Source organism: Neoarius graeffei, chromosome 24, assembly GCF_027579695.1.
Source record: "Neoarius graeffei isolate fNeoGra1 chromosome 24, fNeoGra1.pri, whole genome shotgun sequence".
NCBI lineage: Eukaryota > Metazoa > Chordata > Actinopteri > Siluriformes > Ariidae > Neoarius > Neoarius graeffei.
The window spans coordinates 48,690,583-48,708,706 of NC_083592.1; the positions used below are offsets into that span (position 1 = coordinate 48,690,583).

The window sequence follows — 18,124 nt, forward strand, 5'->3', positions numbered from 1 at the left end:
CACCCACCAACTACTCCTAGCGACTTCGCGCCCCCTTGCGTTGTGGCAGTGAATAACATCGCGCAAGCCTATTACTCCCCGCTCAACGATAAATTACAACTGTCTGCGAAAAGCTATCTGCGAAAGCCTTGTCGCAAGAGCATGCAGAGGCCTTGAGACATCATTTATCAGCCACCTACAATGCAGTCCTTTGCACACTTCCCAGACAACTGAATGCACACCAAAATCCAGTTGTTTTCTTGATGTCCATTGATGTGATCAATGGACATCAAGAAATTCTTTACAAAGAAGTGGAAGTCAAAATTTCCCCACAGGACAGTTTTTTTTTTTTTGTCCCAATGGAAATGTTAGTACAGTTAGCTGGCTAGTCAATGTTAGAAGATGTATTAGCTAGCTGTGGGTGGTAAAAGAGAGCAACTGGACTTGCTTGAAGATTCTTGAAGATGTTTCACCTCTCATCCGAAAGGCTTCTTCAGTTCTGTCTGATTAGTAGGGAGTATCAGGTATTTATCTTCTCATGGATGAAAAGCTCATCTAAGGTGTCGTTGAGTCATCCTGTTGGTATGGGTCACTGGGGGCTGAATGTGAATGGCCTCGAGAGTTGTTAGGGTGATCAATGGATTGCCCATTAAGGTGATCAATGGAATGCTGATTCTCTCTGTCCTCCTGTATGCCACTGAAAACAACTGGATTTTGGTGTGCATTCAGTTGTCTGGGAAGTGTGCAAAGGACTGCATTGTAGGTGGCTGATAAATGATGTCTTGTGCCCTGTCCACACGGCAACGGATTCAGGTGAATCTGATAAAATTGTTTATCGTTTCGGCCTGGCGTCCACACGGCACCGGTGTTTTGGGTGTCCCAAAACGAAATCTTTTGAGAACGGGTTCCAGAGTGGAAAGATCTGGCAATGGCGCCGTTGCAAAGTCGTCTGGATGAGTAGAACGGATTTGTTTACGATGACATCACAACCACATGACTGTCAGTGCTTCACACCGGGTAGAAGTTTAATGAACTCGATGCGAGTTGTCAACAAATCCTATAACTTGGTTCATGAAACGCGCTTACAAAATATTTTCACTGTGAATATTTATTGTGTAATGGTGCAAAGTGAGAGAGAGAGAGAGAGAGAGAGAGAGAGAGACTCTGCCCTTAGGGCAGAGTCAATCCCGCCAGCAAAAATAGGGAAAAAAAGGAGCGATCTCACCTCTTCAGATGTTGGTTTAAGTCCTACAATACATTCCTCAAAAAGGGCGTAGAAGAACAAATTAATCCATCAACGTGTAGCATTCAATTTATTCCGGACCATTAAAGACGCTGCCTTCCGCGTAGAATCATACGTCATCCTCGCCGCCATATTGGATGGGGCAAAGCGGAGAATAAAGATGCCTCATTCATGTGCTGCGTTTAACTGTACCAACAGGTTTACCATCCAAACGAGATCACATGGGATTACCTTTCACAGGTGAGACTGGAAAAATACTTTTCATTGTATTTGGTCATTATAACGTAACTTTACGAACAGATTTTCCTGACTTTGTGGCTAATATGAAGTCTCGCGCATAATAGTTTATGTGCATGCGTCCTTACTTCTTCTATTGTCCTGGTGTCTCCGATGGGACCGTCTTACAGCGCACCTAGAGGTGTGGCATGAGTATTGCATCGTTTTCAGCAAGCGTTGCGTTGCCATATGTACCTGATATTTTACTGATCCGTTGCCCATGTGGACGCGATATTTTTTTTTTAATAACATCTCGTTGCCGTTGTCGTGTGGATGTAGCCTTAGACCCCCACCTCTGTTCAGTGATGGCCGTTCCAGGTTGACAAAAATGGCTTCTTTAACTCCTCGCTCATACCAACGATCCTCTCTGGCTAAAATGCGTACGTTGCAATTCTGAAAAGAGTGTCCTTTGTTGTTAAGATGAAGGTAGACAGCAGAGTCCTGGCCTGAGGAACTGGCTCTCCTGTGTTGACCCATACGCACCTCCCAAAAATTGTGACCACCGCAGACAGCCTCGCAAACAGCATCGCAGACAGCCTCGCAGACAGCATCGCAGACAAGAGGGCTCTGATTGGTCCACTCTACATCCACTGTACACGCACTTCCGCTTCCCTACTTTCCCGGTTTGGTTGTTTTCACGACCGCCATTTTTAAAAACACGAGCGAAGATGGAGCAGCACGAAGAGCGGTTGATCGAGGAAGTACGTACATCTATACGACTCCAGTTCTAGTCATTATAAGTAACCGGAGGATAAACACTCCACTAACCACACCCACCAACTACTCCTAGCGATTTCGCGACTTTGCGCCCCCTTGCGTTGTGGCAGTGAATAACATCGCACACGTCTATTACTCCCCGCTCAACGATAAATTACAACTGTCTGCGAAAAGCTATCTGCGAAAGCCTTGTCGCAAGAGCATGCAGAGGCCCTTAAAGAAGCCATTTTTGTCAACCTGGAACGGCCATCACTGAACAGAGGTGGGGGTCTAAGACATCATTTATCAGCCACCTACAATGCAGTCCTTTGCACACTTCCCAGACAACTGAATGCACACCAAAATCCAGTTGTTTTCAGTGGCATACAGGAGGACAGAGAGAATCAGCATTCCATTGATCACCTTAATGGGCAATCCATTGATCACCCTAACGACTCTCGAGGCCATTCACATTTTCAGCCCTCAGTGACCCATACCAACAGGATGACTCAACGACACCTTAGATGAGCTTTTCATCCATGAGAAGATAAATACCTGATACTCCCTACTAGTCAGACAGAACTGAAGAAGCCTTTCGGATGAGAGGTCAAACGTCTTCAAGAATCTTCCAGCAAGTCCAGTTGCTCTCTTTTACCACCCACAGTTACCATGACCTGGATGACTGAGAATCTTCACAGACATGTATTAGCTAGCTTAATGTTAGGTATCATTTAATTCAAACCCAGTAGGCTGACCTTATTGTAATGCCAAGAACGAGGTCAAGTCTGCTCTGATGATATTTATTGATTCCCTGTTGTGATTTGAAGAACTTTTGTCTGGTCTTTGCCAGTTTTCTGGAAAGTAACATGGGAAATCAGTGTATGGGGAAGGAATAGTAGAAAGGAAAGCAATGGCGAGGGGTGGCACGGTGGTGTAGTGGTTAGCGCTGTCACCTCACAGCAGGAAGGTCCGGGTTTGAGCCCCGTGGCCGGCGAGGGCCTTTCTGTGTGGAGTTTGCATGCTCTCCCTGTGTCCGCGTGGGTTTCCTCCAGGTGCTCCGGTTTCCCCCACAGTCCAAAGACATGCAGGTTAGGTTAACTGGTGACTCTAAATTGACCGTGAGTGTGAATGGTTGTCTGTGTCTATGTGTCAGCCCTGTGATGATGATGAGATGAAGCAATGGAGAGAGATGGATGTTATTCCAGGTGGATTGTGAAGGAAAGGGGGATAAGTTATGAAGTGGTAGAAATTGTGGTGGCACCAATGTAAGAAGGAGTTCTATCTATAAATCTATTTGTTATACTGATCTGTAAATGCTACTGTAGTACCACCATTGCATGTAGGTTGACAAAACTGCACTTGTTCATTGTGTGAAGTTCTCTTTTATGTGTCGTTGCTTGACACACTGTAATTTTGTGTTATGAAGACTGCATGATGCCACGTCATTTTTGTTACGAGTATCACTAAATTGGAAAAAAGTAAAACGCACCCACTAAAGTCACTGTTGGCAGGGAACAAAATTGCACCTGTTCATTGTGTGAAGTTATTTTTTATGTCACCGTTGCTTGACACAGTGTGATTGTGTGTTTTGAAGTTTGCATGATGCCATGTCATGCCTGTTCATTGTGTGAAATTATGAATATTCTTATTTTTAAACATACAGTTGAGTGTCACTACTGCTTGGCACAGTGGCATGTTGTGTTACATCTAAAACTAAATAAAAAAGGAAACACAAAATAAAAAGTAAAATGCACCCATAAAGTCATTGTTGGTGATAAATTGTGTCACGTTCATCTGATTATCTTAGGCAGAGCAGTGGGTTTAAAAACAGGCTGATGAATATGTGGACTAGTTGAATGAGGACTTATTGCTGAGTCTCTAAAATAGTCATTGAATTAAGTGACTTGTTGGTAAAATTAGGTGTGTTAACAACCTGTTAAAAATACACCAGAATGCAGGAAATGGCATCTAATTAATTAAAAATTTTCTGGCAGAGGACCCCCAGACCCCCCCCCCCCCCAGTGTGCCCCCCATTAAAAATGCTTCTGACGCCCCTGGTTGCTGTGAACTAACACTGCGAATTCTGATTCTTTTCAGTGAATAATTTGAATCAGCTCACTAATAAGAGGTGACTCTTTCGGCTCCCAAACAGCTTCTCGTTCTTTCGTCCAGATTCTTTACCAAAAAAATGGCCGAAATGTTTTGCATAAAAACTGGGATGCATTTTGAAGAAAATGGACTGCAAGAGTAAAGACCTGGGCTGCCAACACACGCATTTGACTGTCTTCACACACTCACATGCCATACCTCCGATTTCTCACGCTAGAAAAAAATCTAGTTTATCTATCTGATCTAGGCTACCCATTGCGTCGCGCCAACCACTTGCGATCGATCAATTATGCCTTACGCACGGCTAAACAGGCAGAGAGGTGTTCCCTCTGTACACACTCCCCTATGGTAGGTGGCGCATCTAATGATGCTGCACTCGCCGGAAGTTGGATAATTGCCTACCGTCAATTTAGAAGAAGAGGAGGGAGAAGAAGGTATCCGAGTTGAAGACGGGTGTCTCAGATAGGTTTGTACATATGCACGCCAATGTGTGGCGTTACTGGCGTAATTATGAACTTATATAAAGTTTCTGAATCGTTTTAGCCTATAAGTGTTGTGAGAATATTTAATGCCATATCGAGAGCTGTGTACTAGGCATGCTAAATCATTATAGGCCTACTGCCGTGCCACAGTCTCTGTCTTCCCCAACAAGCAGCACGGGAGAGCACCTCCTTAGCACACGTTTATTAAGGCGCATTTTTAGTTTGTTTACTGTATGTCATCATACTTTATGACTTTATTTGAAGCCATACTGGAAATATTGTAAAATAAACCAAGTAAGAGATAATATTACTAATGCAAGAAGAGCCATTAGCCACCATACCAATTGTTTATTTACAGGGTATTTATTTTTAATTATTTATGATGTATGTAATTGCTCAGTTAAAGTAAATAAAGCATAGTCACCTGTAATATCAAAGAACTTGACCGTTTTGCTGTAGGCTTGCCTACCACTCAGAGCAGGTAAGATTCAGAATAAACACAAGAAACTTGTCCTCCAGGAAAAGGCATGTTGTTGTGACTGCGTAGATTTATTAAACCAACATGACTATTTGAATTCTTTCAAAGGTAAGATGTCCCGAAGGGTAAGACCACTGGCAGGACAAAAGCGGAATATTTTATTTTGACAGTCCAGCCAAGCCAGAAAAGGCAGACAGGACAGACAGAACAACAGACAGAAGAGCAACAAACAGGGCAGACAGAAGAGCAGGTCTATAGGGCTACAGGAACATTGGCGGTCATCTGTAGTTTTCTAGTGTGGGGGCTTTTAAGCCAAAACTTGGTGCTTTTGTTGGCCACAAGCTGAAGGCCTGGCAAGTCAGGGTGTGTAAGAATGTAGGTATGGCACAGCAGGCCACTCCAAAAATCCACCAGAATGCAGGAACATCTACTAAATCCAAAATCTAAACCCCCCCCCCCCCTTCATTGTCCATCTCCAGCTGGACGACCCACAAACAAAACACCAGAATGCAGGGGGACAAGCGAATATCAAACTGAATACAAAATTCCCACTGCAGAAAAATTTTGCCGTCGACCCCCCCAAAAATCTCACTCCAAGGAATTTTGAAAAGTTGGCAGCCCTGGTAAAGACTAATATGCAAGTTGACTAGTTCACGTATCTGCTGTGATAAAAAGCCTGGATTATCATTGAAAAGTACAACATATGGCCAAAAGTACAGTATATAGACACCTAACCATCATACCCATATATGGCTCTTATATTAATGGCATTTAGCAGAAGCTCTTATCCAGAGCAACATACAACACACCTAGAGCAGCCTGGGGAGCAGTAAGGGCTAAGGTGCTTTGCTCAAGAGCACTTCAGCCATTCCTGCTGGTCCAGAGACTCAAACCGGCAATCTTTCGGTCCCAAAGCTGCTTCTCTAACCATTAGACTATGGCTTCTTTCCCAAAATTGTTGCCACAAAGTTTAAAAAGTCAACAATTGTACTGGATGTCTTTGTATGCTCTAGAATTGGAGAAGAAGAAAGAAGAAACCTTTATTTGTCACATGCACACTTCAAGCACAGTGAGATTCATCCTCTGCATTTAACCCATCTGAAGCAGTGAACACACGCACACACACCCAGAGCAGTGGGCAGCCACACTACAGCGCCCGGGGAGCAGGTACCTTGCTCAAGGGCACCTCAGCCCAAGGCCACCCCATGTTAAAGTGCATATCACGGGTAAATTCAGGAGCAAGATCAATGTAATTCTCCTATTTTATATTAAACTATGGTCAAATATCTGTAACATTCTGCATTCTCTGCAATTTTTTTACCTTGCACAATACCAGAAAAATTCAGTTGAAATCAAGCCATTTGAGGCGAATTGGTCCGCCTCTGAAAAAACTTGGCATTTGGATTTCCCAGCAAACATTAATTTTCGTGACGTCATCTGCGGGACGCCTTCCTCTGAATCCTACGTCAGCACTGGTTTGTTTATGAGAAAACGACGTGGTGGTTTTCTGCAAATTTCTTCAACGTTATCACATAATTATTAAAATGGTTAACAGATGTATCATAGGAGGGTGTAGCAACACCAATCTTGATGGGATTAGTACTCATCGCTTCCCAAAAGACCGGACAATGAGAGAGAAATGGGAGCGCTTGGTCCACACTGAAACCGTGCAAAGCTCACGCAGCCTGCTGGCGCTTCCGCAGATAACATCACAAATCTGGCTCCAGACTTCCTTGGGATTTTTCCAGACATGTTTTGTTATTTTATTTCTTTTCTGCTGTAGACAGATGGCCTTGTGCAAAATTACCCTTCTGGATGAGTGTGTAAAGGGACATACTTTCATATAAAAAAAAACATGAAATTTGTCCAGAATATGCACTTTAACCTAACTGCATGTCTTTGGGGGAAACCCACGCAGAACATGCAAACTCCACACAGAAAGGCCCCCGCTGGCCACGAACCCAGAACCTTCTTGCTGTGAGGCGACAGTGCTAACCACTACACCACCATGCCACCGATGGATGAAACATCTCTTTATAGGAACTACAGTAAGGGGTGAATGTGAGTGTGAATGCTTGTGTGTCTCTGGGTTAGTTCTGAGATAGATTGGCGATCTTCCTGGGATGTATCCTGCCTCTTGCCTGAAGTCAGCTGTGATTGATTCCAGCTTCTCTCACAATCCAAATGGATAAGCGCTATAGATGGACTGATGGATATAACCAAGGGTCCCAAACCTGTTCCAGCCAGACAATGCACCTGTGCACAAAGGGAGGTCCATGAAGACACAATTTGCCAAGGTAGGAGTAGAAGAACTCGCGTGTAATGCACAGAGCCCTGATATCAATCCCACTGAACAGCTTTGTAACAAATTGAGGCGTGGACTGTGCGCCAAAACTCCTCATCCAAAATTAATGCCGGACCTCGATGCTCTTGTGGCTGAATGAACATAAATCTCCACAGCCATGCTCTAAAACCAAGTGGAAATCCTTCCCAGAAGAGCGGAGGCCATTACAGCAGCAACAGGGGAACTAACTTTGGAGTGAAATGTTCAACAAGCATATATAGGTGTGACGGTCAGGTGTCTGCATACTTTTGGCCTTATAATTTATTATAGTTATTTGCAATGGCTGTATATGTTTCTATATTCTTCTAATCGATTAGCAAGCCACATTCCTGTTGAAATTTGTCCGTTGATGACCATGTACATTTCTAAAACACCCTCATGAGGCAGAGATTATTTATGACTTCCTTTAACGAAAATTAGAGACATACACATCTGGAATGATGTTTCTTTCCTTGGCCTCAGTCACAGAACTGATTCTGATTCTGGGACAGTACACACATGTTCCACAATTTTTTTTTCTTATTTCATGCACTCCTTGAAGACATTTCTTCTGAATAACTTTCTGAGATGAATAAAATCATTTCCAGATTTATTTGTCAGTCAAACAAACAAACAAACAAACCCAGAATTACAGTATATCCACAACTCTGCAGTTCCTGAGAAAGGATGAACGCAGCCCAGATTAAGCAATTAATTAATGTGGTATGCAGCATTTCTTGCCACATGGAAAGTCACTGAACTTTCCATTATGACTGATCCCCCAATTCACAGTGCTGGCTCACAAAAATCTGGAATTTATTGATTTAGATGATGTGCAAATTCCATGGATCAAAACCCAATAAAAATCTGGAATAAGAGAAGAATATAAATCATCTGCCCTTCAGAAGTTTCCATCTTCTGACAATCCAGGAGTGGATAGAGCTAATAAATATATAATATTACACGGTTGCACAAAGATATAAAGTTTATCTTTGAGTGGTGAACGTATTTTCAATACGAGAAGGTAAATTTCATATCTTCACGCCACCGTGTAACATTCTTTATATTATATGGACACATCCATAACCACAAAAAACCTCACAAGTTAATCAAAAGAATTTTAATTTTGATCCGGTTTGCCATTTTGACAACACAAGTCTAGTCAGCGGGAAAACACTGGGAGTGACGCCACTGAAGTGAAATATTGTGAATTATTATACATACAGGACACTTTTTCAATGAAATAAAAATGTGTTCTATTCCCTTCTAGTGGGTTTCATTCATTTGGTTCGATAGCGTGCAATATTGTTAGCATACCGCTTATCCTACCTGCATTACGTCACTCTACCCAATGGAGAATGAGCGTTGAATATGGTTTACGATATCACATGGTTGTCAAGGCAACATGATGTCACACACTGGAGACATAAAACTTCCACGCTAGCGAGCGACTGTGACAATTTGCAAACAAACATGGCCGCCAGGTTTGCTTCGTTAAATACGTTAGATTTTGAGAGAATTTTGAAAGAGAAAGACCCGTTGAACACCCGAAAGGAATGCATAATAATAATAATAATAATAATAATAATAATATTGGCTGGCTTTTTTTCATGGTATATCAGATATATTCCATTCCAGCTCCTTGTATTTGACTCGTTCAGTATCATGCTAGCTGAATGGAATATATCTGATATACCACCAAAAAAAAGCCAACTAATATTATTTAAATATGTCACTCAGAGCTGCAATGTATTTCGTATGAAAAATGCGAGCTTTTCAACACAAGAAGATAAAACTTGATATCTTCAAGTCAGTGTGTGATTTTCTTTTTATTATATTAACACATATATACGGGGCGGCACGGTGGTGTAGTGGTTAGCACTGTTGCCTCACAGCAAGAAGGTCCGGGTTCGAGCCCCGTGGCGGATGAGGGCCTTTCTGTACGGAGTTTGCATGTTCTCCCCGTGTCTGTGTGGGTTTCCTCCAGGTGCTCCGGTTTCCCCCACAGTCCAAAGACATGCAGGTTAGGTTAACTGGTGACTCTAAATTGACCGTAGGTGTGAGTGTGAGTGTGAATGGTTGTCTGTGTCTATGTGTCAGCCCTGTGATGACCTGGCGACTTGTCCAGGGTGTACCCCGCCTTTCGCCCGTAGTCAGCTGGGATAGGCTCCAGCTCGCCTGCGACCCTGTAGAACAGGATAAAGCGGCTAGAGATAATGAGATGAGTTTCCTGGCCCACCCTGTTAGTAAGAGCTGGATCCAGCCCTGTGTTCAGAGGACTCGACCATGCAAGTACAAAGAGATTCAGGAATAAAGATACTTCCTGTGATAAAACCAGCCCAGGCCCTTTACTCTCTCTTTTCCCATGTCCATTATGTTAGGCCCCACCCACTTTACCTTGGACTGAGTGCACAGTGTCCTTTTACCCAAAATGATACTTCTGCTCTAAACTGTAAAAAAAAAAAATCAATCCATCATTCTTATAACATTAATTTTACCCTCATCATTGAGTATCTAGTTACTTGAATAATAATAATAATAATCATCCTCAGGGTGCGGCACGGTGGTGTAGTGGTTAGCGCTGTCGCCTCACAGCAAGAAGGTCCGGGTTCGAGCCCCGTGGCCGGCGAGGGCCTTCCTGTGTGGAGTTTGCATGTTCTCCCTGTGTCCGCGTGGGTTTCCTCCGGGTGCTCCAGTTTCCCCCACAGTCCAAAGACATGCAGGTTAGGTTAACTGGTGACTCTAAATTGAGTGTAGGTGTGAATGTGAGTGTGAATGGTTGTCTGTGTCTATGTGTCAGCCCTGTGATGACCTGGCGACTTGTCCAGGGTGTACTCCGCCTTTCGCCCGTAGTCAGCTGGGATAGGCTCCAGCTTGCCTATGACCCTGTAGAACAGGATAAAGCGGCTACAGATAATGAGATGAGATAATCCTCAGGGTTTAGAAGCTTTTGCAAAAGTATTTCACAATTTCTGAAACCATTTCAATTTAATAAAAATCAAACCACCGATGGATATTTCTCAACTTTATCAGAACAAACTTTGGACTTTTTGAGTCCAAAGGCATGTGGTTAGGTTAATATTGGACGGCGTTGGGCTGAGGTGCCCTTGAGCGAGGCACCTAACTCCGAACTGCTCCCCGGGCGCTGTTAGCATGGCTGCCCACTGCTCTGGGTATGTGTGTGTGCTCATTGCTCACGCATGTGTGCATTCACTGCTTCACATGGGTTAAATGCAGAGAGGAAATTTCACAAGTGTGTGATGAATAAAGTTGTGCTTTCTTTCTTTCAAACCGCAAACAACGGCCAAAACACAAACCCAGAAAATTAGCAGCATCTTTCACAATCACAGCTCAACCCCAGATGGAGTGAGACTCTCATGATGAACAGATGTCACAGATTGTGAAGAACAGGCTCTCGGATATTTATTTGGCTAACACTGTTGCCCTGCATACAGTTTATTTAAGATGGATTTTTTTTTTCCAGATTTGGTATAAAGCAAAATAAAATCCTCACAGTGGAAAAAATAACAACCAGAACCTAAAGACAAATAAAACAAGTAAAGCTAACATCATGAAAGACCTACGTACAGTATCATCTCCAGGACTCTTCCGACTCATTTTTGTATAAATAAAAGATATTTTTTGGTTTGTATGCAACTACAGATTGTCTTAAACGGACCAGAATTGGGACACAGATGAATGACCGAGTACCGAGACATGCTGTTGATCTGAAATATATGTTCTGAAGGCAAGAACCATAAAACACAATCGGAAATTTAAAAAAAAAAAAGGACAAAATGTACATTTCACAAGAAAATATACAACTTGAATTTTTATGTCAAATAAATACAGTATGTATATATTTATATTCCTGGTGGGTTAACTTCAAGTTCAATATTTGAACCACAAAGTCTTAAAGCTCATTTATGCAAGGCATTGTCCTTTGAAACAGGAAATGATTCCATTTTCCCCTCGATACAGCCTTGCTCACTTTGGATTAAAACAAACAAAAAACCAAACCAAAAAAAATCAAACGGAAAAACCCGGAGTCATTGCAAAACAACAACTAGACTCAGTCACAACAGTGATTCACTTAAACACGAAGAGAAGTCCACGGACTGGACAAAAAAAAACGTTTGACAGTTCATTTACAGTAGGTGAATACATGGACTCCATACGAGATGAAATTTCAACATGCTTTTGGGTTTTTTTTTCCTTTTCTTTCTTTTTTTTTGGTCACTTGCTCTATAGTTGTATAGTGGAAAACAATTGTTTAACATAGAGATTATGGTGCTTAGTGTCTCCCTGAGATACATCTTGGATTTTGGTGCGATTAGGATTAAAAGATGTTGATTCTTTAAAACAGCTAAGCATGAACACACAACTTTTGGATAGGAACAGTTCCGTGCTTTCAACTTAATCTCTTCTTTCTACATCTGGAGTGTCGGCATGATTGCTACAGATAAGAATTAAGACACATTTCCCTGTACAAAATAAAATAATAAAAATTAGACAGTGTGTTGACTTTATATATGGAAGTTAAAGGGCAGTTGTTAAACTATACATACGTATACATTCACCACTTCGTTGACATATTTAGCAGTTATTCCACAAAATCGAGTCGTACATGAGCCGATCGCTATAATCCGTGTACGACGAGAGTGAGCGGAATAACTGTTTTATTTTATCCACATTCACCGGATTTTGACAAACCAAGCATTTTTCTTGTTATTTTTTTTGCAAATTCAATAAATTAAAACTTTACACAAAACGTCCGACAAAATCACTTCCGCTTAGAATGCAAACAAACCGGCGAAATGACAGGAGCAATTTGTGAAAAATGCTGTAAGAATAATTCCTGAAAACTTAAAAAAAAACCAACAACAACCAAACAAACAAAAAAACCCACATTCTTACCATCAAATACTTTCATTCCATATTTTGTTGCTTATTTTTTTTTGGGTGGGGTGGGGGTTGTTTTCGAGTAGCGTTTTTATTTCGTCCTCGGTTGGTTCAGTAACACACTCCGCCATTTTCTCTACTCACGGTATAGAAGCTGATATCCAAGTAGTAGAGTAGCCAATCAGAGCACACGGTTGCTCATATCCAGTGAATGTGGATAGAATAAAAGCCATTATTCCATGTCAAAAATACACTCACTGGTCACTTTAATAGGAACTTGTTCTTGAGTCTAAGATTCCTGTTCTTGGCTGCAGGAGTGGAACCCAATATACCCTGTGTCCGAAATCGCTCCGTACTCACTATATAGGGCACTATATAGTGAGGCCGCCCTTTTGTAGTGCTGCCCGAAACGATAGTGAGGATTATTACACCCTATATAGTGCACTCAAAGTATCCTACAATGCATCACGAAAAGTGTACAACGATGGTCACTAACCAAAGCAGTATATCCCATCATGCATTGTGGTTGCACTGAAAGAAATCAAATTAAAAGTCTCAAATTTGATTGAATAAAAGGCAGCGGCAAAGGAGAAAGAAAGAAAGTATTCAGGCTTGATTTAAAAGAACTGAAAGATGCAGGTACTTTGTATTGATTAATGTAGGAAATACGCTCAGTATAATATGGATTTATCACAAAAATACAGGCATGTATTTATTATTTTGAAACCCACCCGGCCGACTGATCTGGCACGTTTTAATTGTGCGAAAGTAATGACGTAAATACCAGTGCGACAGACTAGTGTCTGTTTCATTTTACTAATGAGCTCAATATATAGTCCTCTATATAGTAATTCCCTATATAGTGAGTCGGGAGTAGTGAACGAGTGAGCGATTTCGGACACAGGGACGGTCTTCTGTTGCATGCTGAGATGCTTGTCTGTTCACCACGGTTGTAAAGACTGATTATAGGAGTTATTATATCCTTCCTGACAAAAAAAGCTCGAACCAATCTGTCCATTTTCCTCTGACCTCTCTTATCAACAAGGCATTTGTTTCCACCCACGGAACTGTCGGTTACTCAACTCAATGTTTTTTGTTCCCCCCCCCCCCCCCAACAACCATTCTGTGTAAACCCTAGAGACTGTTGTTTGTGTGTGAAAACCCCAGGACATCAGCAGTTTCTGAAATACTCAAACCAGTCCGTCTGGCTCAAACCGACACCCGTGCCACGGTGAAAGAAAGTCACACTTTGAGATCACAATTTTTCCCGTTCTGATGTTTGACGTGAACATGAACTGAAACTCTTGACTTGTTTCTGTATGATTTTATACATCAAGGGATTGGTTGATTAGAGAACTGCATAAAACAGCAGGTGGATATATGGGTGTTCCTAATAAAGTGGCCAGTGAGTGTATAGCCTCAACTGTAAACCAATAAATTATACATTACAACGTAGAGCTTAATTTATAAGTACACTTGACATTCCAACAACTGCTCTTCCATTATAAAGTCAGTTTTTCCCCCTCGCATCAAAATTCTCATCTGTGTTCATCACACACACACTGGGTAGAGATTAGTCTGAAAAACCAAGGAGTATTCCTTCAATCTATGGTCTTACCTGTGAGTGTAACTGTGTATATCTGATGTCAAACCCACCCCCTACCCCCGCCCCAAAAAATAAATAAAAAATAAAAATAAAGAGAGCGAGCACTCACCCACTTTCCCCATTGAAAACCAGAAAATAAAACAAAACATTTGGTTTCAAAACAAGTGTTCTTTAAAAAGAAAAAAAAAATCAGTCTTTAAAATGCCCAGATCAAAAACTACTCCGTCCAGGCATTCTGTCATTCAGACTTAACTTCTCAGTGCAATCACGCAGATTTTTTTTCTCCCTCCATTTTTTGCCCTTCATTTTGGCAGCTTAAAGTTGTACGACTGAAGAATCTCAGACTGTTAAATATATTAAATGGGTGCATGGGTCTGTCATTCAGACATCTGACAGTTTCATTAATCAGGCTGGAAACAGTGTGTGTATAAAGTAGTGTATTTGATGGTAACCTCTAAGCATGCTGTTAGAAAGGTATGTGAGCGTCAGATCTCGCTGTGTGTACTGTGATTGGCTTGGCGAGGAGACACACAGTTCTGCTCGATTAGGAGTGACGTGTGTTCGTCTGGCGGTGTGTCCGTCGTGGGGAGTGTGAGCGTGTTGTTGGATGGAGACTGAGACACTGCAGGTGTGCTGTTCTCCACGCGCATCTGTCCGCTGTCTGGAGACTGGGGAGAATTGTCCAACCGCGATGCCATCAGACCGTTCTGATACTGCGATCGAGTGACCTGAGAGAGAGAGAGAGAGAGAGAGAGAGAGAGATGGAAGCACTTAACATGAATATATATCAAAATAAATGACTGATGTGACAGGGATACACGCCGGGGATGTTTTAATCCTATTTTATTCTTTCAAGGTTATTTGGTGCCTACTAACTTCAGTTGCTTTTTGTGATTTTGCATGCACTTATTGAGTAAAAGTGCTTACTAGTACTATAAGGGTTAAGACTACACTTCCTTTGAACATCTAGATCATCCTAAAAATTTAAATGAAACAAACAAAATGAAACAGCCAACATGAAACGAATGAAATGGGCACCGTGAAATGAATGAAACGAACCCGCCACCATGAAACAAATGAAACGGCCATGAAATGAACAAAACAGCCACCATAAGACAAACAAAAACGGCAACATGAAACGAACGAAACAGCCATGAAACGAACAAAACGAAGCAGCCACCATGAAGCAAACAAAAACAGCAACGTGAAACGAATGAAACGAACCCGCCACCATGAAACGAACCTGCCACCATGAAACAAATGAAACGAACCCGCCACCGTGAAACGAATGAAACGAACCCGCCACCATGAAACAAACAAAAACGCCACCATGAAACGAACAAAAACGCCACCATGAAACGAACGAAATGAACCCGCCACCATGAAACAAACGAAACCAAAAAGCCACTATGAAATGAACGAAAATGGCAACATGAAACGAACGAACCGAACCCGCCACCATGAAACAAACGAACTGAACCCGCCACCATGAAATGAACCTGCCACCATGAAACAAACCCGCCACCATGAAACAAACGAAACAGCCATGAAATGAACAAAACAGCCACCATAAAACAAACAAAAACGACAACATGAAACAAACGAAACAGCCATGAAACAAATGAAACAAAGCAGCCACAATGAAACAAACGAAAACAGCAACATGAAACGAACGAAGCCGCCGCCATGAAATGAACGAAATGAACCCGCCACCATGAAATGAACGAAATGAACCCGCCACCATGAAACGAACCCGCCACCATGAAACGAACAAAAACGCCACCATGAAACGAATGAAATGAACCCGCCACCATAAAACAAACTAAACCAAAACGCCACCATGAAATGAATGAAAACATGAAATGAACGAAACGAACCCGCCACCATGAAACAAACCCGCCACCATGAAACGAACGAAATGAACCCACCACCATAAAACAAACGAAACCAAAACGCCACCATGAAATGAATGAAAACATGAAATGAACGAACCAAACCTGCCACCATGAAACGAACCTGCCACCATGAAACAAATGAAAGTCATGAAACGAACGAAACAGCCACCATGAAACAAACGAAAACAGCAACATGAAAAAATGAACGAAAAAGCCACCATGAAACGAATGAAACAAAACAGCCAATAAGAAACGAACAAAACAAAACCTCAAGTATGAGGTATTTGTCACCTTGTGTGTAATTGCTGTCTATAAAATATGATCATATGTCCATGATCCCATTGTGCATCGCATCATCATATCAAATCACTGCCTTCTGAATCGGACTCGTACTGTACCAGAGTCAGTGGTATTGTCAAATACTATTATAAATCCTTTTGTATCATTATAAATCTTTATAAATCAAAATCATGGAAACCTGAGATTTATACCTTTAAGGAAGTGCACACAAACCAACGAAAAGGAGTTAGGTTCTTGAAAATCTACTGGTCTTCTGCAGCAGCCAACATAAACAACAGCACAAACACCAACTCAGTGGAAATATACAAATGCACTTGAATGTACCCGCATTATTTCTCTCATTAACGCAAGCACAACTTTGTAGACGTAGTCAGATTGCATCAAACTGATTAACTTGCATTCAAATCAGATGTAACGCACAAAAAAATCTGCACAATGTACGCAAGCCACCTTTTATCAAGCCAGATCATTGTACAAAAGCTGCCTTTATTTATTTATTTATTTATTTATTTTATTATTTTTTTCCCCGGACATTGCAACACATCATGTTATCTTTACTCACAAGCATTACGCAGAAGGTGATGTGATTCAGCTCACATACAGTAAAAATATGACGTGAGATAGTAAGACAGTTAGCAAATTATATACGCCAATTCTGAGCAATATCATGGCTGTACAATTCCAAATAATTCCACATTTCCTGGATACAAAATACAAGAAATGTGATCCAAGAAATACAGCTGCAGCAGATGGGCTCATGTTTTTACACATATGTGTAAATGTGGGTCACAGCGATAGTTTTTATCCGAAAAAACAACCTTGTTTAAAAATGTGGTAAATGGATTTTAGGTTCACAGAGATGTAATTTACATCACAGGAGCTTTCACGCCCCTCCAAAATAAAAGATAACGGTGTCTCTTGCATGATCTATGAGAACATATAGAAATTTCTCTGATATTCCTAATTTAGTTAAACGGGGTTTGGCTATCAAGTGTGCATCTATAAACAAGACCCCATTAAAAAAATGGTGAGAAGACAAACAGAATTTGAAAAGGAAAGGAATTAACTATCGTGAAGGATTTCCATGGAGAAATCAGCTATACTAGAACTGTACCTTTTACTAGCTTTAACACTAAACAGCTTCCAGAAGGTTATTAGGTTTAATCGTTTTTTTTTTTTTTTTTTGGGGGGGGGGGGGGGGGGGGGGGGGGGCTTTTTTCACCTTTATTATTGGATAGGACAGTGTAGAGACAGGAAACGAGCGGGAGAGAGAGAGAGACGGGGAGGGATCAGGAAATGACCTCGGGCCGGAACCGAACCCGGGTCCCCGGCATGGCGCCCCATCCACCTGAGCCACGACGCCCCCAGGTTTAATCGTTTTGTAAAGATGGTATTGCTAGCCAAAAAACTGATTTTTTTAACTGTTAAATCATAGCTGCAATTCTTCAACTCTATAAATTCAACCAGAATCTCTTTTCAATTTCAAATCAGAAATTTCTTCGACATTAAAATATTAAATGGCTTGATGTTCAAGTTCAAGGCAAAAAAACAAAAACAAAAAACCTTGAGTAATTGTTACTTTACTTAAAGGTACTGACTGCAAAGTCATTTGAAATTTCATCTCATTCTCTCATCTCATTATCTCTAGCCGCTTTATCCTGTTCTACAGGGTCGCAGGCAAGCTGGAGCCTATCCCAGCTGACTACGGGCGAAAGGCGGGGTACACCCTGGACAAGTCGCCAGGTCATCACAGGGCTGACACATAGGCCAAGTTTACATTAGACCGTATCTGTCTCGTTTTCTTCGCGGATGCACTGTCCGTTTACATTAAACCG

The 18,124-nt window shown here is 41.6% G+C and overlaps 1 protein-coding gene across 1 annotated transcript in view; it reads right to left on the reverse strand.

Moving 5' to 3' along the window:
* Positions 1-10,984: 10,984 nt before the first annotated feature.
* The window catches only part of LOC132872517 (metal transporter CNNM4), a 108,303-nt gene continuing 101,163 nt past the window's right edge, over positions 10,985-18,124 (reverse strand). Inside the window, exon 7 of the mRNA XM_060907412.1 lies at positions 10,985-14,822. Within this exon, the coding sequence (XP_060763395.1) occupies positions 14,580-14,822 (243 nt within the window). The 3' untranslated portion in view covers positions 10,985-14,579. The remainder of the gene's footprint in view (positions 14,823-18,124) is intronic.